We start from the raw sequence: 22913 nt of genomic DNA, 5'->3' as shown, positions 1-22913 counted from the left end.
GCTCTTTGTCATTATTTTGCTCAAATTGGCAAAACTGCCCCGCTGACGTAAGTTTGCCAAACGGTATGCGTCAGCAATAACGAAAATTAACCCAACTTTGATGAAATGTAAGACGTAGTAGGTCGCGCATGGCCCAAACCAACCGTTTCTCCCCTCATTATCTCTGGGCATCTGCTTGAAAATTGCGTTTTCACTGGGGGTTTTCTCAGTGCGGCCGATTACCTCCAGAACTATTTCGCAACCATTACTCGGCATCTTCGGTAAACAAGTCACTTTTGAGCAACTTGTTCAACTGACTGTTTTCATTTGCATAGAGCTCATCAAACTCACCATCCTCCACAATTTCGCCATGAGAACTAAGGACAATAATTCTTTCACTATTCTTGATTGTGGAGAGACGGTGCGCAATCAGGATCACCGTTATCTGCTGCTCGTCGGCAAGCCGTGCCAAGTTTTTCATCACAATTTCCTCCGAGCGAGAGTCCAATGCAGAAGTTGCCTCATCTAGAATCAAAACATTAGGTTTTTTGATAAGCGTACGCGCTAGCGATAACCTCTGCCTCTGCCCTCCACTAAGCTGCGCACTTCCACTTGATGTAGGCCCTATGACGGTGTCAAGACCTTGGGGAAACCTTGTATAAATGCGTTTGCATTACTGAGACGTATTGCATATTCGATGTCGTCAACGGTTGCATCACGTTTGCCAAACACTATGTTCTCTCTTATGGTTCCACTAAATAACAATGGGTCTTGTTGAACGTAGCCGATGTTGCTTCGGTAGAAGTTGAGATTCAAATCGCGGATGTCATGGCCATTTACAAGGCATTGGCCTCGATTAGGGTCGTAGAACCGTAAGAGAAGCTGCGAAATAGTCGACTTGCCAGAGCCGCTTGGTCCGACAAAGCAGACATGTTCACCCTTCTTGATCTTGATAGACAAGTCTCGGAAAACGACCGAATTGAGCCTGGATGGATAGCTGAATTGAATATCGCGTAATTCCACATCACCATGTAAATTATCAACCTTCTTTCCTTTACTGATTGGAATTTTGGGCTTCAGATCAACTAATTCGAATATACGCTCCGCAGCACCGATACCTTTCATCAACTCCGTGTAAAAATTTCCAAGGCCAAACACCGAAGATCCAGTGTACAACGCATACATCATGAAACTAGAAAGATCACCAATGGTGATGTCTCCAGAGGCTATAAGTCTTGTACCCACGACAAGAAGCCCAATTAATGTTATGTTGCCAACGAAGCCATTCATGGAATAGTAAACCCCACTTAACTTGCCTTCGGTCATAGACTTGTTGAAGATACTTTTGACCTCAGCGTTGAAGTCATGCGTCACACTTTTCTGCTGTGCAAAACTCTGGATGGTTTTAAGGCCATTAAATTTTTCTTCTGCCACCTTTGTCATTCCGCCCAAATAGCTTTGAATGGACCTAGAGAGCTCCTTCACTCTACGACCGAAATAGGTGGACAGTAACACGAGAGGTGGGAACATTAAACTCATGACAAGTGACAACTTCCAGGACACCCAGCACATCATCGAAAGGCCGACAATACCACTTATCAAGGAGCGAGCACCATCACTGACATTGCCACTCAACGACTTGCTGATGATCTGGGTATCGCTCGATAAACGAGATATGAGATCGCCGGTGTTCATTCCTTTCCCGGTAGGGCCAACGTCGAAGAAGTACGAATCTTGCGAGAGCGTTTTTGCAAAAAGCCTTGACCGTAGCCTTGCTACCATCTTCTCGCCAACGGACCGTAGTAGGTAGATTCTTCCAAAGTTAAATAGACTTCCGCAGAGTAAAATGGCACCAAGGCCTGAATAAAACTCCGCCTCCGTGAACCCCAAGATCTTTTTCGGTTCATCCGACTTGTCGCTCTTTTGTCTTTCCTCTTCATCTTCTTTAGTAGTGTCAATTATTTTGCCGATGAAAAATGGCAAGGACATTGAAACTGTGGAAGTTCCCACAAGGCAAAGTAATGCTCCCGCTAGTAGGCCATACTCAGGTTTTGCAAGACGAAATAAACGTTTAAGGTCCTTATAGAGCGACTTTCTTGGGTCTTTTGAATTTTTGGTATTGTTGTTGTAGGGTTCTTCCGCTTTATTCTCAGTGGAGTAGAATCTCGTATAGTTGTACAGATGACCCGACTTCATGCAAGGGGTAGAAATGAGTAGACGAGCCAGTGGGGCGATTGAGGGCCTTGCGCCAAAGTGTAAATGATTAAATCGACATAGTGAATTTCGTGTGCCTCGAGAGAGGAACATTTAAGCTCGTGTACTTGATTCTATGCGGTTCGATTTGCTCGGATTACGTGAATGTGAGGCAGATGTCAAAAGCACCTTCTACGCAGGCAAGATCGTATCGTAAGCTAGATATTAATTTACAAGCCCCCGGATATTGAAAGGCGTCTTCTTATAAATAAAGTGTTTGTTCTTTTTGGTTGTGAATGAATGCAATGTGTTGTGCTTTGAGTGTGCATTCCAGGTTCTCAGCAGGGTGCCCTATTGGTTTGCAGCCAGTGCTGATTGATTCAAACCATTAGAACAATACCCTCTTCTTTAGCAATGCGGGTTATGGATGCAAGTATTGGGGCGTAAATGTTACAGTTCTCAAGTTTAACAGTGAGCCCTGTTGTCAATTGGTGCCAATCGATGAAAAGGGCAGGCTCAATTTTTACCAAACCACGATTGTTCGATAGGTTCAAAAGACGGAGGTGAGGTAACTCGTCTATAAGTTTGACTGTTCCTTGAGTTCCAAACTGTTCGAGAACGTTGTTCTCAAGATCAAGCACCTCGAGAGTCTTTGGCAATAGCTTTATAGCTGTGGCTGAAAAATTGGAAATAAGATTTCTCCTCAAGGACAATACACGAAGCTGTGAAGGCCACTTAAAGTACCCTTCTAGCAACGAATAGCTCTCAAGCGGATGCAGCAGGCGGATTAAATTGTCATCCAATACAAGCTCTTGGGTCAGGCGAAATTCTTCAAAGACCCTGCCCCATTTTTGTGGAAAGTAGTCGCCCAAGTCAGTCAGCAAAATCCTTATGGTCTTCCAGTTGGCATGTTTGAGGCTCGTGAGCTTGACGAATGTGTTGAGTATCAGTGAGACCAACAGGGTGGGTGATTCTGTGGTAATGAGATTTCCTCTCAACTCGAAATCCAACTCTTGCACCGCATGGAGATACTTCACAACAGTGTTGGAATCCAAAAGCTCCCAAACCTCCAGAAGGTGGTTTTGAAACCTGGTGTAGTCTCTTGGGTTTCTGGAGAAAAATAACTGTAGGTGCTTTGGCACAACTCCGTACTGGACATGCGCCTTGATGGTATCATATACGTCCACAGACGACACAAATTCAAATGGTTCGTTCAGTGGGGTCTCCGTGTTCGGAAATGAGACGATGACTTTGTCTGAGCAACAGGTGATCCATAGTAGCTTTATGACCTTGTGGGCCTTCGGGTCATTATATGTATGTAGACGCTGTATGAGGGTACGGCTATCGGAAAGGGATAAGTTCTGAAATACCCTGAGGATTAGCTCCTGGGGCAAGTCGAGGAAGTTCATCTTTGAAGAGAGAAAGATAGAAGCTGTGAGTGGTGCAGGAAAGCGAAGCCGATAAAGACTCGCATGCGAAAATGTCAACTGTGAGGCATGCATGAAACTGTAGACGCACTCAGCAAGGTAAAGCCGAGTACGAAAATCCGAAACTTTATTTACATTGGATTTCGGAACGGTGAATTTTGTTTTCTTTCGTCGAAGAGTCGAAGCGATAGTGCAGGAAAAATGCAATCGTCGAGCTTCCGGCTGTCCACCTTGGTCTGTCCGCTCTCACATTATGCATATAGCCATTACCTATGCTCTTTGGCCTCCCTCTCTAGCTTCATGTTGAATTGCCTATTCTTCTCATTAACAGAATTGCTTTCCATTGGCTCTTTTCTTCTTTTCTTAAGTCTTCTTTCACTGGCCTCTTGGAGGCCTTGAACCATGCTCTCGATGTCCTCCTGACCACCTTCCTTCAGCTTAGCATACTTCTCCTTGTCCGCCAAACCAGCAATCTCCTTTTCATAAGTTGCGTGAGCAAGCTCGTCGAGGTTTTTGTAGCCGCCTTTGGTTCTCCCCTTCTTTTGTGCCCACTCTTTCCATTCTTGAAGGGTGTATTCCCGATCATCTTTAGGACCCTCTTCTTCGAGGCTTTCGTTGTATGTGGAACGATCACGCTGTTTTTTTAGCTCTTGTTGTACTGCAGTGTCATTCTCTCGAATGGCGCTTTTCTTCTTTTCTCGAAACAGGTCCAAACGGTTCTGCAATGGCGGACTTACTGCCATCTTTATTCTCGATGCGTAAGGTCGAAAACGGAACTATATTCCGTGAGCGGAGTCACGTGTTTAAATAGAGTTTGGCCCAATAAATTCCCAGACCCTATTCTCGAAAATGCCACAATGGGTATCGAATTGGGTTAGCCGCCGGTATGCTGTCGGACTTTTGACTATATTTGACATAGCGGCTGCAATATTTTCGGACCTCGTCCCGATCGGTGCGAGTCCGGATATCCTTGTCCTGCCGAAAGTGACCTAGGACACATATAAATCAGATGATGCCTCGTAGCGAGACGGACTACCACATTTAATATGGGAAAAGAACAGGACCTTTTGAAATACATCGAATCGAGCGACAATTATAAGTCTTTGAAGAACAACCCTCAGAAAGTCATTGAAGCAATCGAGGAATACCTGAACACGAACAAGGTCGGCTTCATGACCATTGGCCTCCAGAAAGGTGAATTGATCATTGAGGAAATGCGCAAGGTCTCGCCCCAGATCATGATTGAATTGGGCTGCTACATTGGGTATTCTGCTATTCTTTTCGGCAACGAACTCAGAAGGCTCAATGCTGGCGGAAGCAAGGCGTCCGCTGATTTCAAATACTACTCTTTCGAGGCCAATGAGGAGTATGCCCTGATTGCACAGAAGCTTATCGATTTGGCCGGCCTCTCCAATGAAGTGGAGATCATTATCGGCGAAGCGGGTACCACCCTTCCGGAATTCGAGCAACGCCTCAATCGCGAGAAGAAGACCTACACCCCTGTCGATTTTGTATTCATCGACCACTGGAAGGATCTCTACGTGCCTGACTTGCGTGTCTTGGAGTCGCTCAACTTGATATATCCTGGCACCGTGATTTGTGCTGATAACATTTACCGCCCCGGCGCACCTGAATATGTGGCCTACGTTCAGTCGACACCACAGGAAAGACAGAAACACAATCAAACTGTTGAGAATCGCAGTGGCAAGATGTATGCTGGTCGTTGGAATGTGCTTTACGATCTGAAGACCGTTCCAGTGAGGACTGCTGGAAGAGACTTTGAAGATGCCGTGGAAATAACCCGTTGTGTTGAGTACCTTTCCGGCTGAATAAAATTATAGCTTACGTATAAGATGACCCCTTTCCCCATGCGGAACCTTTTCGAGTCCATGTAATGTTTGCAGCCGTTTCTGTACACCCGTACATCACGCGCTATACTCTCGGTAGATCTGGAGCAAAGTTGTATCCATCATTCATGAGTGATTTGACTCCGTTGTTCAGCCAATGCGTTGAAATTGTTTCCAAGGAGCTCAGTGGCTCCACTAGTGGACCGCCTAGTACAAAGCGTCCATCCTACTTTGTCCAAGATACTTTCATCAAGGAATGTCTTCAGCTTTACTCCAACTTAGTCAATTTAGCATCCTTTGTCACCAAGATCCGACCGGTTTACTTGCAAGTTAATGATGAATTCTCGAGGACTGACAAAAGCTCTTCCTACCTTGGTATCGAAGAGAAGAATAAAATTGATGAGGAGTTCAAGATCAAGATACAGCAAACATTTGAGAAGTTGAAGTTCCTCCAGTCCTATCAGCGCAAGCAGACAGAATTGGCTGAATCCAAGCAACTGAAAGGTGGCTTCATGTCATCGTTTTTTGGCACCTCTGATATGAATCCAGAGACCCTTTATGATATCACCATTGCATCACACAGAACACAGGTGTTGCGGTTTTTGAACGAAACCGCCGTCAATGTGAATCGCAATTTTGAGCTGATGCAAAGAAAAAGATATGATCGAGAAAGGCAATTGAATCTCTTGCATTTCCAAAATATTGATGACGATGATTTGAATGACACTGCTGATCCATTTAAGTCAACATACCAATTTGATGTCGTGGCTGAGGAAAACGAATATATAAACCGGGAAATATCACAACTCAGTCAGGAACAGATCCAAGAACTCAAGGAAGAGAATAAAGAGCTTCTCACACGGAAAACTAACCAGTTCAAGCTGGTGGAAAAACTTCATCATTCCATTCTTGACATCGTTAAGCTACTGTCTGAGTTGTCAACTCATTTGGAAACGCAGGCCGAACAGATCGACAATCTACTCGACAATCAGGATCAGATTGACATTGACCTACGGTTGGGTAACAAGACTTTAACAAAAGCCACCAGCAGAAACAAGCGTGGTTCGAATTTGATTGTCACAACTTGCATTGTCTTAGGGTGTCTCATCCTCGTTCTAGATTACATTGTTTGGTAAGCAAATCTGCTTATCTATGTCTATAAATCTGTAACAATTCCGGCACCGACTGTAGCACCTTCACGGCGCATAACAACTCTTCCCAAGGCTTTATTGTCCTCAAACCTCGCCAAGGGCAACGACCGATCACCAATGATCTCAATTTCAACTTCAGCAATCTGGTTAGAGACGAGATGCATCTTCTTTTTCTTGACACCGTTGATCTTCTTCACCTTGCTTATTCTCGCCGCGACAGATGCATTGCCACGAAACATGACAAATGGTGTTCCCACTAGAAGCGGTTTCGTGATGTTGAACATGTTAACACTTGCTGTACAGCGCTTGACAGCCTTCAATGGTGAGTCCATGCTAATAACGAGATCTCCTATGCTTAAATCCTCCACTGTCTTGTTCCGGAATTGCGACGTTTTGAATCGCAACAGGGCAGTCTGGCCAACGATGGCAACATCGGCAGCTTTGTCATCAACATATACATTTTGCACTTGCAAATATTCTTCCGCTGGCTGGAAGCACACAGTTTGGCCTGGCTGTATCAGACCCAGATTGATCTTGCCTCTAACCTTGAATTCCGAGCTGGTGGCATCAAAAATATCATTAATTGCCAAATTGAAGTCGCCTTCCAAACTTGATACAGACACCCCCTTAGAGTCTGAATTATCAATCTTTGAAAGTGCCTCGAGCAAGGTTGGGCCTTGGTACCAGTCAAGCTCTTTAACAGAGTGGTCGTTCTTGACAACATTGTAACCAGTCAATCCAGAAAGAGGGATGAATGTTATACTCTCAGCACGGAAACCAACCTCTTTACTTGTGAGGTACTCCAGTAACTGATGTTGAATTTCCTTGAAGCGGTTTTCATCCCAACTTTCCTTGTCCATCTTGTTCACGGCCACGGTGATCTGATCAATACCGAGATTCTTGGCGAGAAGAGTATGTTCCTTGGTCTGGCCGCTCATCATAAAGCCAGTCTCAAACTCGCCGTTAGTGCTGTCAACTACAAGCAATGCGGCATCAGCTTGAGAAACTCCACTGATCATCTGAGGCACAAAATCCTTGTGGCCTGGTGCATCAATGGCCGTATATCTCGTATCTGGAGTTTCAAAATTGGTAGCACAGATGTCAATTGTCACGCCTCGGGATCTTTCCTCCAGAGTTTGATCCATGATCCAAGCGAGTGCAAATGAACCCTTGTTGGACTTTTCGGCCTCTCTAACAAGCTTCATCATGGTCTTTGACTCAACGGCACCCACATCATAGAGGATACGGCCAACGAGAGTGGATTTTCCAGCATCAACGTGCCCGATAATCACGAAAGACTTGCTGGGTTTGCTGAAGCTTGGGTTGTTTGCAAGCTCTTTCGCCAAATCAATTGATTTGAAAGGTTTGGTCGACGTGGGAATTTTTTTGTCTTCAGTTGACTGTTCTTTTTTTTCTTTTTCAGCAATTGAGAGTTTGCTCATGTCAGTATCAAATGCCTGTTTTTGGGCTGTAAGCACGACGTCGTCAGGACTGGGTGAATTGAAGTTAGACCTTGCTTTGGCTGTAAGAATGCTGTTAGTATATGCATAAAAGAGCTCAGTGTTATGGCGCCTTTTTTTGGTACATGGTCCCAGGGATTCAAGATCGTCACCGAAGAGGAAGACTGACACCAGCTGCTCAGGAGTGAGCAAAAGGTCAACTTCATCTACCTTTAAGGTGAAATTGAATGACTGCTTTGTAGCTTTTTCTTCGATTGGCTGGGGTATTGACGGTTCAGACGATGAGCTTGGTGATTCCCTGCCCTCCTGCTTTGCTCGTGCTCTCTGTTTTAACGCTAGACCTGCTAGGTTTGTCTTCCTCACCAACTTCGGCTTACCTGAGTCAGGTGGCGTGGAGCTAGTCGATGTGGTATTTGGTGCTGCTGACTTCTCTGCCTTCCTGGCTTTGGCTAGGGCTGCCAACTTGGAAATGCCTCCGGTTCGTGACACTGGGGCACGGTTCGGTAGTTCCCCAGGAGTTGAGTTCTCGTTAGATTTAGCTTCCTTACGCTTCTTGGCAAGCATTGCGAGCTTCGACAACTTTGGCTCTTCTGAATCGATTAGCAAATCTTGAACTTAGTCAAATACCATTGTACTCTGTTATGCAAAAACGGGGATGCCAGTCTGCTGAGCACAGACGGTTAAAAATGAGAAAAACGTACCTTTCTTTTTGGGGAATCTAGACTTCAAATCCTCAAGCGTGGGCTCCAATTCGAAGTAGTTGTAATAAATAGCCTCTTTGATGCTCAACTCGTCGATGCTGTCATTGTAGGATGCAATGGCTTCCTTCACAGTCGGGAGAAGCTCATAGAGTAGGTCATAGTCCTCGTTGTTGAGGGCATCTTCATGGAAGCCTTCCTCTTCAGATAAGATGTCGTCGTCAATATCCATGGTAGTATATAAGAAGAGAGACCGACCTATGACTCCAGAGTAGAGAGGCGAGAGCACTATCTGCACACCGTGGTGAAGTTGCGATTAGAAAAAAATATTGACACCCGCGAGGTTCGAACTCGCGCCTCCGAAGAGACCAGGAATGTATGGTAAGGTAACCTTACCCTGGCGCCTTAGACCACTCGGCCAGAGTGCCAATAGATACAGTATTACAATGCGGGTAATATAGATGGCGATATTTGATTTTGTCGAGCCATTTTTGTGAGAGGGAAAGTATTGTAGCGAAATCTGTTGCTACAGGTAAAATAATAAGCGTTCTCAGAGCAGATCCTGTCCATTTTGGTTCTTTTTAGCTTGTTGGAGCTCTCCTTGGTTTTGCTGTGTCTTTCATCGCTTAACACCCGAAAGTACTTAGAAGTCAAGCGGTGTGATATGAATATTGCGCACCAATCCTGTGCATTAGCAGCCGGTCTAGTATAGTGGTCAGTACAGTTCGTTGTGGCCGAACAGACCCAGGTTCGATTCCTGGGGCCGGCAGAGTTTTTTTTTTCTACCCTGTTCTAAATAATTCACATTAGATTTTTGCTTCACGTCGTGTCAAGAAACGATCTTCGAGGCATCATCATTCAGTACTATCTAACGCTTTGAAACTATGGCTGCGAAAAGCACACCTCACAACGGCGTGCGCGTACCAATAATACATGGCACTAGCATTATCAGTGAGATAGGAACAGTGGCAGCAAGTTCGACACCAATTGTGAACATGGCCTCAGAATATGTATGTATGACTGTCAACCTCCAAACTTCAATTCTAACAACAGACTCCATTGGTGATTGAGAGCTCTTCACTCTCCGATTCTCGGAAGCTTGTGAGAGAAAAGATCATACCTTGGGAAGGATTGGCCAGAGCAGGTATCATTAATAACGACCAGGCGGATCTTATCAAAATCTTGGAGACACAAAATGCTGATTCCAAACGTGAGACAGTCTTGAGCTCCGTGGACTTGTATTCGAAAACTATCTTGAACTTGTTGAACAAGTTGGAGATAAACTCCAGGGACGATGTCTTAAAGAGTGTGTTGGTGTTATTGAGCGATTTGTTGACAGACCCCGAGGCCAAGGTGTTCTTGAAGACTCTTTTGGGATTATCAAAGGTTGACTCATCATTGCCATTCCATCCATTCGTGAAGCATTTGGACAATAACGATCTGCTTATCAAGACATTGAGTTTCTACAACTTGGTTATCTTGTTGGGCAAGGCTGCGAAGGACGACATCGAGGTTGATAAGGAAGTTTTGATTAAACTCTTCGACTTGGCTTGCTCCAAGACCTACATTGGTAACACGACCGACCAGAACCTGCAATCGATTGGTGTTCAATTATTGCAGGACTTGATCGTTCACAAAAACTACCGAGCCATTTTCCAAGAACACAATTTGGTGTCAAATTTCAAGAGCATCAACACATTGATAGAATTGCTGGCCAAGAAGCCTAATACTACCAATTTCCAGCTTTTGTACTATGTCTTTTTGACAGTCTGGATCCTAAGCTTCTCAAGTACCATCAACAAGACAATCGTGCACAACTTTCCACAACTCATTGGCAATCTTTTGACTGTGTCGAAGGAATCCATCAAACTTAAAGTGGTGAGAGTTGCGATTTCAGCATTGAAGAACTTCGTGGCAGTTACTGTGAGCAACCTGGAACAATACAGTGTCGTCAAGTTGGTGCTTTTCCACGATGGCTTGAACATAGTCAAGACCATCCAGACCAGAAAGTTCGCAGCAAATGGAAGCGATGATGAATTGTCGTCTGATTTGGCCTACTTGAATGACACCTTGTCGGAAGTTGTTTCGAGCAAGTTGTCCTCCATGGACGAATACTTAGTAGAGTTGGAAAACCCGGAGTTGTTGAGCTGGTCCTCCCCTACACACAAGTCATCTGAATTCTGGCAAGAAAATGCCCACAAGTTCAAAGACAACAACTTCAAACTTGTTAAGAAAATGCTAGAGATATTGACAGCAGACAATACTCCGATTTCCAAGGTGATCCTCTTGAACGACTTGCAATTTTTAATCAAGAATCTCGGCAGCGACGTCATAAACTTTCTCAACACCGAGAAGGGTGGTCAGTACAAGTTGTTGATCATGACCTTGTTGGAGAATAACGGCGGTGACAATGAATTGAAATACGAAGCCTTGAAGACCATTCAGCATTTGGTGGGTCACGCATAAGAGAATGAAAATAAACTCAGGTAGAATTTTTGTTGTAGTCTATCAGCATCTGTGTTTGTGGATACGCGCTACTCATCTTCAACAGTTGATTCGCACCATAATACTTCACTCTACTCAATGGTATGCCACCCAAACAAGCCCCAGATAAATTCCAGTACCGGGATGAACGAGAAAAGTCATTTACTGATGGTATCAAAGTTCCTACAACGCGAATCATCAAGGTTTGGGAGCATGAAATCCCCTCCATCACATCTTTAGTGGACAACGGTTTCTACTACACCCCACAAGAAAGAATCAGGATCAGGTAACCTGCTTTTGGTGTGGCAAGAAGGAAAATGACATCGTCGGAGTTCAGGCTCTCGGCTGCCATCATCTACGAACAAGCCCTAAATGTGCTTATGGTCTAATACAATCGAACATGGAGTATTGCGTCTCTGCTCGAGACAAGGAGGAATTCTGGCGAACATTGGCCGAGGAGGAAAGAGCTCCTCGTTCAGTCACTGACCCGCACTCTAGTGAATCCGTCATGTTGAGAGCGTCTACGTTCAAGGACTTATGGAAGCTAGACGGTCAAAAGAAATGCACTGCGACATCCAGAGACTTAGCAAAAGCTGGCCTTTACTACAGTCCATTGGATAAAGATAATGACCGTGTCATATGCATGTACTGTGACTGCCCCCTAGATCACTGGGATCCAGAAGATGACCCTCTACGAGAGCACAGAGCTAATTCTTACGCATATTGTTACTTCCTTGATACTCTACCGGGAGGTAAACAAAATGGCACAAGTTCAGATAACCGCAATGGTGCTCAAAAGAGAAAATCAAAGGTGCCATTACCTGATGACTCACTCGATGACATTGATGACTCGATAATGTCTACCACTCCGGTACCCTCACCAAGGGTCAAATCCGCTGATAAAGAACATGACTCTTCAGTCAGCTCTCCATTAAATGAGCCCGTGTCGAAATGGCCATCTCCACTGCCTTCAACGGAGCCTGAACTTCATAAGGATTCTGAATTCGATGCATACGACTTCTCAATCGAAGATATTGAGGACCCAGATCATGGTTCTATATTTGATGATGGTAAATCAAAGGTTTATCATAGAAAACCCAGATTGCGGAAACCGCCTCCCCCTCCTCCAGAGTCAATTGCTAAGAAGAGATCTAGCAAAGGCTCCTTCATGTTAGAAGTTGATAAGTCCCGCGAGTCTGATGAGTCCACCAACCGCTCGATGACTCTGACGCACACCAATGGAGAGCACAAGCAGAGTCTGCAAACGTCAGAAGGTCCCTTAATCACTGAAAAGCTACAGAGGCCCAGCGCAGCTGAAGATACCCTCGAAGATGATGGCGCTAGTGATAAGGACACTGACGCAAAAATTAACCTTGAATCGACTGGCCAATCTGAAATTTCGTTAATTGAGAGTGATGATCTGACGCCTTCACTGGATGACGGCTCAAAATTCACAATCTCGGAAAATGACCCATCGTATGAGGATCATGGCTCTGCGGTAGATGAAGAGCAAGCACTGAAAAAGACAGCAAACCATACCCCTAAGGCCGAGTCTGGTAATACGAAAAAGCGTCTGCTGGAAAGTTTAGATGGCAGCATGGACTCTGATCGGTTCAAGCAGATACTTGCGTCCCCAGGCAAAAAGAAAAAAGTGAAACTCAATCAAGCAGAAGGCGCTTATAAACCAAAGGATGACATTCTTGATCTTTCGGGTCACAACATCGGGGACTTCAACGAATCCAACATCTCCTACTTAGAAGAACAAAGGCAATTATCCAAAGTTCGAAATGATGAATTTGCGACTAAAAAAAGACCGGTTCTTTCTACCGAGCTCTCAACCAAAGTCAAGAAGTCAGCCTTCGATGATGATGATGATGATTTTGATTTTTTTGTTCACCGATCCAATAAGCTTAAAGGTGTCCAGAAGTCTGACCACAATGAAGAGCCTGCAAATGAAAAACCCCGTTCGTCCTTAGACAAAAACTCCCTACTTGACATTTCGGCTTCAACTGATGTGGAGATGGCCCAACAAAGTACGCCCAAGGAAGCGGCATTGAACTTGAATGAGGCTCGAAAGGCACCCGATAGTCATTTGAACGAAAACAATAATGAAGGAAGCGTTGACAAAGACATGCAGAACGCTATAAATGACCATATTGATGGCGCTGGTCATGCTGATGAGCAAAGTTTTAATGAAGAGCATATTCCTAGTGGTTTGAGAAAGGGTGGCCAACAATCTACTGAGGAAGAAAAAGATGGACCCAGCAACCATGGACAGTCATCTGAACCGCAGACTGATCAAACTCTTTCAAAAGAAGAGAAACACTCGTTTGATAACAATGCCTTTTCCAATCCTGAAGGTGGTCAAACTTCTCCAACAGATCATGCCTCTGCTGGCGAAAAAGCCTATTCCCGTTATGCGTCTCCTCGTGTGCCTAATCTTGAACCCGATGCAAAAGTAAGCAATCTTGATGCTCCAGCAGCTCCTGCGTCTGTCGCTGAATCGAAGGAAACGACGATGGAAGAATATGTTGATACACGAGCTGAGTTCGATGATTCAAAAGCTGAGACGCCAACTCGCTTCAAGACAGGAAACTTAAATGGGGCTCCTAGTGATGAAGAGAATGATTCCGGTGGGGAAAGTAACTTTACTTTATCACCTTCTACGTATGGCGACTATGTCAAGGACATGCGTAGTATGGAAGACGAGTTTGTGGATTCTTCCGTGATGCAAGAGTCTAAAAGTGGGGGCTAATGATTGAAAAAAGCTCAAAATCTAATATACTCGAGAATGTGGATGAAGACCCCATGAATATCGATGAACAAGGAGGTATGGTTTTATTCGACGAACACAGTTTGAAGAATGAACCAGAAAGAGCCATCGTGTTGGAGAAAGCTCCTTCCAGAGATAAAACGTCCCCTAACGTGGGAGAAAAAATGTCCCACCATGTTCAACGTATTCCTGAAGCTGAAGAACAAGTCAATGATATCCACGGTGGAAAGTCTGAGATTGAAGGGGCACTGGAAACTAAAGATGCAGATAATAGTGGTAATGAGACTTCAATTGGCGATGTATCAATAAAAGACGCAAAGCCGACCTCCTTGGAAGCATCGGAGCGAGATAACTTGGCGGTCGCCACAAAAGAAGAGAAGGAGCTAGATGAGTTGGATCATCATGCTCATCATGCTTCAGAAACAGTGCATGATGAGCATAATGGTGAAGAAGATGGTGCAGTTCAGGTTAGCGCTAACATTCCGGTGCTTCGGATGTCCGAGGGGGCCATTGATTCGGTGTCCAGTCCCAGCTATAACGAATCCCCTCATAATCGGACCTTCATTGAGGAATCACTGCCGGCGAGTGTTGATGAAAGAGATGATGGCTCCATCGAACAACAACGTCAAGAGGACGTCCCATCCCCGTCCACTAAGCAGCTTGATAAAATCTCTGGCTCATTCATAGAATCTAGCACGCCACGGAAGGCTCGTGAAGATGCTGTCTACAAGTACTATCCACGGATTGACACATCGAAGTTGGGAAACATCATGGACGAGCTCAAGACTTTGACAGATACAATGGATTATCTTGCGGAAGTCTCGGCTGCAAGCTGTGAGCTTCATAACGACAATGAAGGGATTCTCACCGACTTTATTGCGGCTATGCCCGAGGAAGAAGAGGCCATGACAGTGAAAGAGTGGATGCAGCATAACGCTGCAACATGTGGCAGAACAGTAAGAGCGATTGCCGATCGCATGATTGATGCCTACGCTGCTGAGTTTGACAATTTGATCGAGTATGTTGCCGGTTTACCCACCACAGATTGATGGGAGTAAAGACATATTTTGGGGTCTAAATAATAAAAGCATATAGAATCAGCAGCCTTTGGGTGCAAGATAGTGTATGCGCGGAACAACCTGGTTCACGGCTCCTGTCAAGTGCAGGCCATATATCAGCAGTGATCAATTGGTCAAAATCAAATCAAGCCAGCGATCATACCTGGCACTAGAGCTCACATATTGTCGAGCAATCCAACTGCACTTTATTCCTTTGACCCGGGAAGCTCTGACCTCAAATCGCTTGCGCAAGCTCCCTGGGGTTAGAATCCGAAGCCATTCACACAACAGCAGCAGTTATACTTGAAAGCATAATTTACTCCTCAAAAGACCATGTCGTTTTGGCCCTTCTCGAGCTCCTTCAATAACAACAGTCATCTACAGAAGCTCCTTGATTCTACGGCGGATGTGAGCAAGATCAATGTCGAGGATTTGTTCGAAGATAGAACCATCCAGCTGGAGTTCATGGAGGAGTTGAAGAGTCTACTGAGCAAATACGGCAAGAAGACTAACTTCCAGTTGCCGCTGGTCCAGCAGGTGGAAGCAACGAGAAATAGCTCCATGAGCGATGACGCCTCGTTGGCTTCGTCATCGAATGAAGCAAGCTCCAATAATGTGTTATCAAAGACCGCTCGAGAGGCAAAATTGATGGAGCTTGTGCTCCAGCCCCATATCTTGATGGGTCTTCTTGATTACATAGATCAGTCTGTCGAATTTTTTCACAGCCTTGCACTCAAGGAGGATCAGAAGCTAGCAGACCTTGTCAACAAGAGCGATACCGGGAGTCTCCATACTGACAATCCCCTGGACGAAGTTAGAGAACAGAGAATGGAAGACGCTAAAGAGGAGGAAGAAGAAGAGGAGCAAGAGCAAGATACTGAGGATGCTAAACGTGAACCAGCCGAGGAGCGCCTACGTCGATACATTCAAGGCGCCACAGATGTTCTTTCCATGGACTTTTGGGTCATTTCCAACCGAGTTATTGAAACGCCCGTGCTTATGGAGAAGTTGTGGCTGGTGATCCTGATGCCACATCTCTGTGAAAGTTCGCCGGCCGTTGGGTACTTGGTACTGGTCCTTGACCACTTTTTGGATTCGAATACTATTGAGTTTCTCAATTTCATTAGGCGGCGTCATAATTTGGTCGACACATTCTTGGCCAAAATCGAAATACCAATTTTGATGGATTTCTTTATCAAGGTGATCCAGACCGACCGAGCAGACTCGCCCACGGGCATTATAGAGGTCCTCGTACAGCAGCAGCTCGTTGACAAGCTTGTTGACATTCTCAAGCCAATTATGTCTCAATTCGAGGAGGATCACGTCTGCATCCCAAACTATCAGCTACTTTTTAGACAGACCGCAGCTGCTGAATTCATCAAAGCCCTCATATCGATTTCATCCAACTCGACTTTAGCGGTGGACCTTGAAACAAATATTGGTCCCAACCAATTGACCCGTGAATTGGCCTCGCCCAGGATAATCAGGCAAATGGTACATGACATCATCTTGTACCGCCTTCCTGGCAAGCTGGCATCAGATTTGCCCAGGACGAACAAAAGTGGAATCAGCAACTGTGTCACGATATTGATTGAGCTTATCAGGAAGAATAATTCGGACTACGACTTGAACTGTGGCACATACAGCTCACTACTTGAAAACAACACTGGAGAACCTACTGGCGAGGTCAGTGTTTATGTGATGTATCAGTGGCTCAAAGATTTTGACCAGAACCCTCCTGGTTTTAGAGATCCGGTCTTCTTGGGTGACATGCTCCAGATCTTTTCGGAAAATATGGACGAAATCTCTGAACTTATCGATCTCGACGCTAGTGCTCCTGCGGCTGCCGAGAGAGGAACAGAAGCTCTAGGTGTAACAAAGTTCAAGTTATTTGAACTCATCGCTGAGCTTCTTCATTGCTCCAATATGATTTTACTCAATTCGAGAAAGATTGCGGACATCGTCCGAATCCGTGATCAGATTCGTGTCTTACAAGAATCGCGGCTCAAGGAAGCGTTGGCTGGCTCCATATTAGATGATGACACTTCTGAACACGACAAAGAGCATATTGGTGATGTGACGAGTGGCCTAGATGATGTTTCCTTGCACGATGGCATGTCCGCTGATGGGGGCAGAAGAAGAGGCAAGTCGAACAACAGCGATTTGTCAGTAAAGAGCTTTACCAAGCTGAAAATGGATCAGCTCAATGCCGCTGAGTTTGTTGAATCTGACGACGAAGAGCCCGCAGTCTCGCAGGAGAATCCTTTTGTCTGTGAAGAACGCGATCAAATCTTCAGAAGCAATCCATGCATCGGTGATGATTTCAAAATTAAGCTTGTGGATCTGAAGATACTCCCAAAGATGATTAGAAAATTTGTTGATTATCCCTGGCATAATTTCTTTCACAACGTTGTTTTCGATTTGATACAACAGATTTTCAACGGCAAATTGAACTCATATAACTCGTTCTTGATTGTGGAATTATTCAAACGAGATGAATGTAATATCACAAACCTTATCGTTGACACTTTTAAGACGAAGGCCGAACCTCGTCCGGGCTACACAGGCCACTTAATCCTTATTAGTGAGGAAGTGGTGAAGTTCTCTTCGTTGTATAAGCCTGGATTGATCTCACCCGTGATTGTCGATGCCGTCAACGGCAAGGAGTGGGAATGGTTCGTGGAACATGTGCTTCTAAAGACTCGTGAACTATACAATGCGATATTAGGTGCCGACTCCGAATATGATGATGCCGAGAATATGGAAGACAGCGGTCATCGGAGACAACCCGACGATGAAGCTTATGGCTTTGATTCATCAACAGTTGGTTACATGGACCTTGAGCCATATGACGAAGAACAGAAAAACTTCATCATACTAGGCGACAGCAGTAATCATGATGAGTTTGTGAATCTGCAGCCCACGAATGCAGATGAAGATGAGGATGTTGACGATGGCGAAGCCGAGACAAATGCGAATCTCTCGGATGTTCGAATTCAGAGCATGTCGCCAAAATCGCTGGTAGAAAATCAAGAAGAGTTTGTTGATGACTTGAATGGGTCCAAATTCCCAGGGCATCAGGATGACCTCAATGATGATAACTTTTTTGACGATTTATCAGGATCCAGTTCCTCTGACGAAGATGATGACCACAATGAGTTGCGCCGTGTACCAAAGCATAGTGAATAATGAATTCTTTCGATATATAGAATTATAATTAATATAATTACCAAGCTTACTTTTTGGGTTTGCTATAGATGACTTTGCCATTAGGCAATTCGATCTTGTTTCCCTTAGGCTTCTTTTTTTTCTTGGTCTTCTTTTCCTGGGTTTGCTTCTCGGTTTCAGCCGATGATGTTTGATAAACAATAGTGGTGTCGATACCCTTCCCAGTGACCTTACCGATAGACACGTTCCAAAGTTTTGCAGGCACTTTGAAGAATAAAGTCTCTTTGAAACCTGGGTTCACGTTGATATCATTTTCATCCAAAGGAACGAGCACCCTGTTGTTGTTTCTCTCGGTCTCGATGATACTGACATCACCAGTATTAGAGACATGAAATTGAACACCGTTGGGAGCTTCAACTTTTCTATCAGAGCCATCTAACGGTGGCACACCGGAGTTATTCCAAGCCTGCGATCTGATCTCATCCTTCATGTTCATAATTCTCTTGTAGTCCTGCTTTCTGCTGATTTTGAGTGAGACATAGTGGAACAATCCCACGATCAAAAAGAGTACGACCAATGTAAGAACAAAACCAGGACGAAATCTCAGGTAAAAGTAGCCCGTGCCTCTCCATTTGGGAAAACCTTTGTCGTAGAAATAGTCGTATCTAGTCTTCAAGCTGTGGTCTCTCAAGATGTTGCCGACAAGAGACAATCTTTGGAAACGCTCCTCCGCCTTCTTCTTAAGCTTCTTTGGTCTTCCGCTAAACTTATCAGGATGCAATCTCCTCGACAATTTTCTGTAAGCCTTGTTGATCTCTTCAAAAGAAGACTTGGGTCCTCTAGGTAGATTTAGCCATGTGTAGAAGTCGGTCTCTGGACCAAGATCTTTCTTGATTTTGTCATTCAAGCTGAAAATCTCATAATCCTCCGGTGACCAGTTTGCAGCCACGAAAACGGCGCAAAAGGTGAATATAAATAGCCCTAGAATTCTCATACTAGGTGGTTGATACTTTGCAGCAGTACCGCGCAGAAAGTAACGGTCGTGTTCTGTAGTGCATGAGGCTGGTACAGCCTTCAATCAAGAAAAACGTGAAACCGCCTTCTTTTACAACATGGCCTTATACCCTTTGACGGGAGCCCGCAAGCTCATCTTTTACTACAACGTTGTCTCCACAACGCTATGGTTCTGCTGCTTCTGCCGTTTCCTCATCTTGCTTCCTTTGGTGGGCAGAAAGTTCTTACCTGCTGGTATTGCTGATTTCTTCCATGTGGTCAGCGTGTTTCCACTCATTGGATGGACCTTAGTTGCTGCGTTGGCCAAGCCCAACTTCACTTTGAACGATTTGTGGGGTTTATTTGATGCTGTCAGAATGATCTGGATGTGCTACGGCGTGATCTACCCTCATCCCAAGATCGCCAAGCACACGTCCTATTCATTCCTTATTCTGGGTTGGTGTATCCAGAATATGATTGATTGCTTCTACCATGGCTTCAAGACCAAAACCAGAACCTCTCCATTATGGTTGTTTTGGCTCCATCATCACCACTTCTACCTCACATTCTTCGTGAGCTGCATCAGCGAGATGATTCTAGTGTTTTTGAGTCTTGGCTTCGTTCAAAACGACTGGCATGAACTTGTGCTCAAAGCATGTATTTTGGCATACGTGCCGGTGGGCTATTTTCTTTTTGGGTACCTCCGGGACAGAAAGGCTACTACATATGATGCATTCATGGAGAAAAGAAACCGAGGCCGTGTTCAGTCCCAAGAGCTTCCTCGCGTACAGCAACCTTCATCTGCTGTTGCCAGGTAAGCCAGTCAAATAAAAGCTATAGAATATAAAGTGCATTGATCAACTTGTTCGTTTGAAACCTCCTACACGTCAAAGTGGGTGAATTTTTTTTATTTTTTTTCTTTTTCTTTATGAAGTAGCTAGCTAAAGTTGAATTGAAAATGTGAGACAGGTTTAAAGGCCAAGCAAGTCAGCGCTGATCTTGCCAACACCCTTCAAGATGTCGGAAACCAAACCGTCAACGTCGCTGAGAATGGTAGAGAGGTCTCTTCTCTCCAAAGCAGCCAACTCCTCCTCTCTCTTCTTCAATCCCAATGGCAGGAGGATTGGTTCAAGAACAGAGGTGACGTTAAGACCAGCGTCAGCCAAAAGACCAGTGACATCCTTGACAACTGTTCCAAGAAGGTCTTCGACGTCCTTCAAGACAACATCGACAGCATCGTCTCTCTTGGCCAAGTTGTTAGCAACTGGAGTGGCAGAGACAGCAGTGGAAGCAGCGAGAGTAGTGGTAACGAGCTTGGAGATTTGCATTGTTGAGAAGATTGAGTGTTTGAGTGTTTGATGGGAAAAAATGGAGGAGATTCTGTCTGTTTAAATATTCTTCGGATTCATTGCTGAACACTCGAATACTTCAATTGTCATATGAGCCTCGGTGTTCTTCTTGTTCGCTCCACGGTTATGGCTGCAAAATTGAGATTCTTGATGCGCCGCAGCTAAAGCGCAAAATGAGTACCAGCAGCACCAGAGATAAGCGTGCGTCTGTATCATTGGATAAGGACCGTTTAGCTGTCAAGCATGTGTCATAATGCCTTTTTGACTTTCTTTCATCGGATCTGGCATAAGTTGGCTTGTGACTTCGGTAATGCACAATGTCATATATGATCATGGATAACGTGAAGCCCAATACATTTACCTTTGTGGTAGGTTGGATTTTGTGATAAGAAACCATGAACATCGGCTTGAAGGTGGTGTAGATTTACAAGACCGTGGCTGACCTATGATTGCAACGGTACGAGAGATTATGCTCCAGAATAAGCCTCAAGATAACTCGGGTGAATGCGGAAATAATGCTCACCGACGTAGAGATAACGACGAGCGTTACCCATAAGCCTCTTAAATTTCACAATGATTCTACCCGAGAGAATAGCTGCAGTGCTTATTATCTTCGCCTATAGTTTCCACCATGCGCATCCGATAGCCGAAACACGCTAGTCTTGATTGGAAGCAGGGGCTTGGAATTTGGCAGCATGCATAATTTGACAGAGAAGGTAACGCTTTCGCCTTGTTAGGTACGTTTCGAACTTTCTTCATCTTGATATCCTCACAGTCATTGTAACCCTTATCTCTGATTACTCTCGAGAACCAGAACACGCTACAATGGAATGGTGGATGCAATTCTTCGATCTTAATCGCTTGTGAAACATGTCTTGCTGCTTGCTTCAATAACTGTGTTTGTGGTTTCTCTAAACGGAGCACCGGTCGTTTTTGAAATTGCGTTTCGATATCCACGGCCAATCGGATTGCATTCGGTTCAAAACACTCCTTGATATCAATGATTGAGTTGTTATCAATCAATTACGCAATTTTATCAAAGGCATGTGGTTGGGTCTCGTTGCTGAATCGTTGATGTGGTAAGTCAATATCAGAGTCTGGTGTGTATCCTGCTGAGTGCCTTCTTTCCGAGTTTTTTTAGACTAAGTTGGAGCTCTATGGATGAAGTATTGTTAAGATATCAAGGAACTTTCTGGGGCTCTTCATCTTCAACTCGTGGGTTTCAAGGATAGATTATGCTATTGGGTTGTCTTCAGTGTCGTTACTAATAATTGTTTTTTTTTTTTTTTTTTTTTTTTTTTTTTTTTTTTTTTTTTTTTTTTTTTTTTTTTTTTTTTTTTTTTTTTTTTTTTTTGTTTCTGTTCGAGGTACGATTGACAAGTTTACATTAAACACATCATCACCAGTCGAGTTTTATCTAGTGGGGTCGTTGCAACCAGTGCCCTATACCAGCATAGGTCCTCAGGCCCGCACCCTGTAAGCGCATATATGCATTAAGCTTAAACCATCGGCAACTTTTAAGTCAAACGTAACATTTACTCTTTTTCAGCACTTACAATGACATTCATCGACCAATTAATGGAGAAGCATCATGACAAGTTCCATAAGCTGATTACTTGTGCTCTCACCAACGAGCTTTGCAAGGGAACTCTTCCAGACTACAAGCTCTTCACATACTTAGTGCAAGACCTCAAATTCTTTCAATTAGGTTTGAACCTTTTCGGAAATGCTTTGGTCTACTGTGACAAGCCAGAGTCCGCTATTGTCTTGGGGAAGCAGATTGGGTTCATTTCGAATTCCGAGAACACCTACTTCTTCAAGTGCTTGGACCAATTGAGGGCCGAGTCAAAGGACGAAATCGAAGCAAATGCCAAATCAATGTTGAAACAAGATCCACCAACCCTACCAGCTGTCCAAAAGTACCTCGACATCCTCGATTACTTGACGTTCAAGCTGAGACTGTACCCAGAGATCATCACTTTTATGTACGTGATGGAAAAGGTTTACCAAGGCTGGGCCGAATACCATTTGGAAAGAACACCCGAGATCAAAAACCTTGCTTATAAGCACAACGAGTGGGTTGTTTTACACAGTGGTCCCGAGTTTGGCGCATGGTGTGATTTCCTTGCAGACGAGGTGAACAGAGTTGGTGTTGACGAAGAAAGCAAGAAGAAGTGCAGTGAATTCTTTGAAAAGACATTGGACTTGGAGATTGAATTTTTCGAATCGTGTTACGACTACCATGATTAAGTCAAGATCTGGTGGGACCCTAATGTACGTGGTGCACGGGTGCGGTACCTACAACTGTAGAGTAGAGAAAAATTTCAACTACA

At 44.5% G+C, this 22913-nt stretch overlaps 13 protein-coding genes and 1 non-coding gene across 14 annotated transcripts; 8 read left to right on the top strand and 6 right to left on the bottom strand. All coding sequences in view use genetic code 12, as the record gives it.

The window, feature by feature from the left end:
* Positions 1–244: 244 nt before the first annotated feature.
* Positions 245–2175, bottom strand: MDL1 (ATP-binding cassette permease; the record flags this gene model as incomplete). Its single annotated transcript, XM_025479096.1, has 2 exons — positions 245–560; positions 611–2175. 2 exons carry the CDS (start codon positions 2173–2175, stop codon positions 245–247), a joined length of 1881 nt encoding a protein of 626 aa, XP_025338569.1.
* Positions 2176–2552: 377 nt separating this feature from the next.
* Positions 2553–3581, bottom strand: CXQ87_000520 (uncharacterized protein; the record flags this gene model as incomplete). Its single annotated transcript, XM_025479095.1, has 1 exon — positions 2553–3581. The coding sequence occupies one exon, from the start codon at positions 3579–3581 to the stop codon at positions 2553–2555; it is 1029 nt and encodes a 342-aa protein (XP_025338568.1).
* A 284-nt stretch (positions 3582–3865) lies between these two features.
* On the bottom strand, positions 3866–4342 carry CXQ87_000519 (uncharacterized protein; the record flags this gene model as incomplete). Its single annotated transcript, XM_025479094.1, has 1 exon — positions 3866–4342. One exon carries the CDS (start codon positions 4340–4342, stop codon positions 3866–3868), a length of 477 nt encoding a protein of 158 aa, XP_025338567.1.
* Positions 4343–4645: 303 nt separating this feature from the next.
* On the top strand, positions 4646–5428 carry CXQ87_000518 (uncharacterized protein; the record flags this gene model as incomplete). The annotated part of the gene is made up of 1 exon (XM_025479093.1): positions 4646–5428. The coding sequence occupies one exon, from the start codon at positions 4646–4648 to the stop codon at positions 5426–5428; it is 783 nt and encodes a 260-aa protein (XP_025338566.1).
* A 146-nt stretch (positions 5429–5574) lies between these two features.
* Positions 5575–6582, top strand: UFE1 (Ufe1p; the record flags this gene model as incomplete). Its single annotated transcript, XM_025479092.1, has 1 exon — positions 5575–6582. The coding sequence occupies one exon, from the start codon at positions 5575–5577 to the stop codon at positions 6580–6582; it is 1008 nt and encodes a 335-aa protein (XP_025338565.1).
* A 20-nt stretch (positions 6583–6602) lies between these two features.
* CXQ87_000516 (ribosome dissociation factor GTPase) lies at positions 6603–8987 on the bottom strand (the record flags this gene model as incomplete). Its single annotated transcript, XM_025479091.1, has 2 exons — positions 6603–8665; positions 8759–8987. 2 exons carry the CDS (start codon positions 8985–8987, stop codon positions 6603–6605), a joined length of 2292 nt encoding a protein of 763 aa, XP_025338564.1.
* A 465-nt stretch (positions 8988–9452) lies between these two features.
* On the top strand, positions 9453–9524 carry CXQ87_000515. Its single transcript has one exon. It is a non-coding gene; the product is annotated as a tRNA-His (tRNA).
* Positions 9525–9771: 247 nt separating this feature from the next.
* On the top strand, positions 9772–11529 carry VMA13 (H(+)-transporting V1 sector ATPase subunit H; the record flags this gene model as incomplete). The annotated part of the gene is made up of 3 exons (XM_025479090.1): positions 9772–9777; positions 9809–11210; positions 11366–11529. 3 exons carry the CDS (start codon positions 9772–9774, stop codon positions 11527–11529), a joined length of 1572 nt encoding a protein of 523 aa, XP_025338563.1.
* A 110-nt stretch (positions 11530–11639) lies between these two features.
* Positions 11640–15061, top strand: CXQ87_000513 (uncharacterized protein; the record flags this gene model as incomplete). Its single annotated transcript, XM_025479089.1, has 2 exons — positions 11640–13964; positions 14030–15061. The coding sequence occupies 2 exons, from the start codon at positions 11640–11642 to the stop codon at positions 15059–15061; spliced, it is 3357 nt and encodes a 1118-aa protein (XP_025338562.1).
* A 342-nt stretch (positions 15062–15403) lies between these two features.
* CXQ87_000512 (uncharacterized protein) lies at positions 15404–18259 on the top strand (the record flags this gene model as incomplete). The annotated part of the gene is made up of 1 exon (XM_025479088.1): positions 15404–18259. One exon carries the CDS (start codon positions 15404–15406, stop codon positions 18257–18259), a length of 2856 nt encoding a protein of 951 aa, XP_025338561.1.
* A 46-nt stretch (positions 18260–18305) lies between these two features.
* Positions 18306–19232, bottom strand: CXQ87_000511 (uncharacterized protein; the record flags this gene model as incomplete). The annotated part of the gene is made up of 1 exon (XM_025479087.1): positions 18306–19232. The coding sequence occupies one exon, from the start codon at positions 19230–19232 to the stop codon at positions 18306–18308; it is 927 nt and encodes a 308-aa protein (XP_025338560.1).
* A 118-nt stretch (positions 19233–19350) lies between these two features.
* On the top strand, positions 19351–20049 carry CXQ87_000510 (uncharacterized protein; the record flags this gene model as incomplete). The annotated part of the gene is made up of 1 exon (XM_025479086.1): positions 19351–20049. The coding sequence occupies one exon, from the start codon at positions 19351–19353 to the stop codon at positions 20047–20049; it is 699 nt and encodes a 232-aa protein (XP_025338559.1).
* Positions 20050–20202: 153 nt separating this feature from the next.
* CXQ87_000509 (uncharacterized protein) lies at positions 20203–20559 on the bottom strand (the record flags this gene model as incomplete). Its single annotated transcript, XM_025479085.1, has 1 exon — positions 20203–20559. One exon carries the CDS (start codon positions 20557–20559, stop codon positions 20203–20205), a length of 357 nt encoding a protein of 118 aa, XP_025338558.1.
* Positions 20560–22137: 1578 nt separating this feature from the next.
* Positions 22138–22830, top strand: CXQ87_000508 (uncharacterized protein; the record flags this gene model as incomplete). The annotated part of the gene is made up of 1 exon (XM_025479084.1): positions 22138–22830. The coding sequence occupies one exon, from the start codon at positions 22138–22140 to the stop codon at positions 22828–22830; it is 693 nt and encodes a 230-aa protein (XP_025338557.1).
* Positions 22831–22913: the final 83 nt, after the last annotated feature.

Source organism: Candidozyma duobushaemuli, assembly GCF_002926085.2.
Source record: "Candidozyma duobushaemuli strain B09383 chromosome Unknown A_B09383, whole genome shotgun sequence".
Classification (NCBI taxonomy): domain Eukaryota; kingdom Fungi; phylum Ascomycota; class Pichiomycetes; order Serinales; family Metschnikowiaceae; genus Candidozyma; species Candidozyma duobushaemuli.
This window is presented reverse-complemented; position numbering and strand designations above follow the sequence as displayed.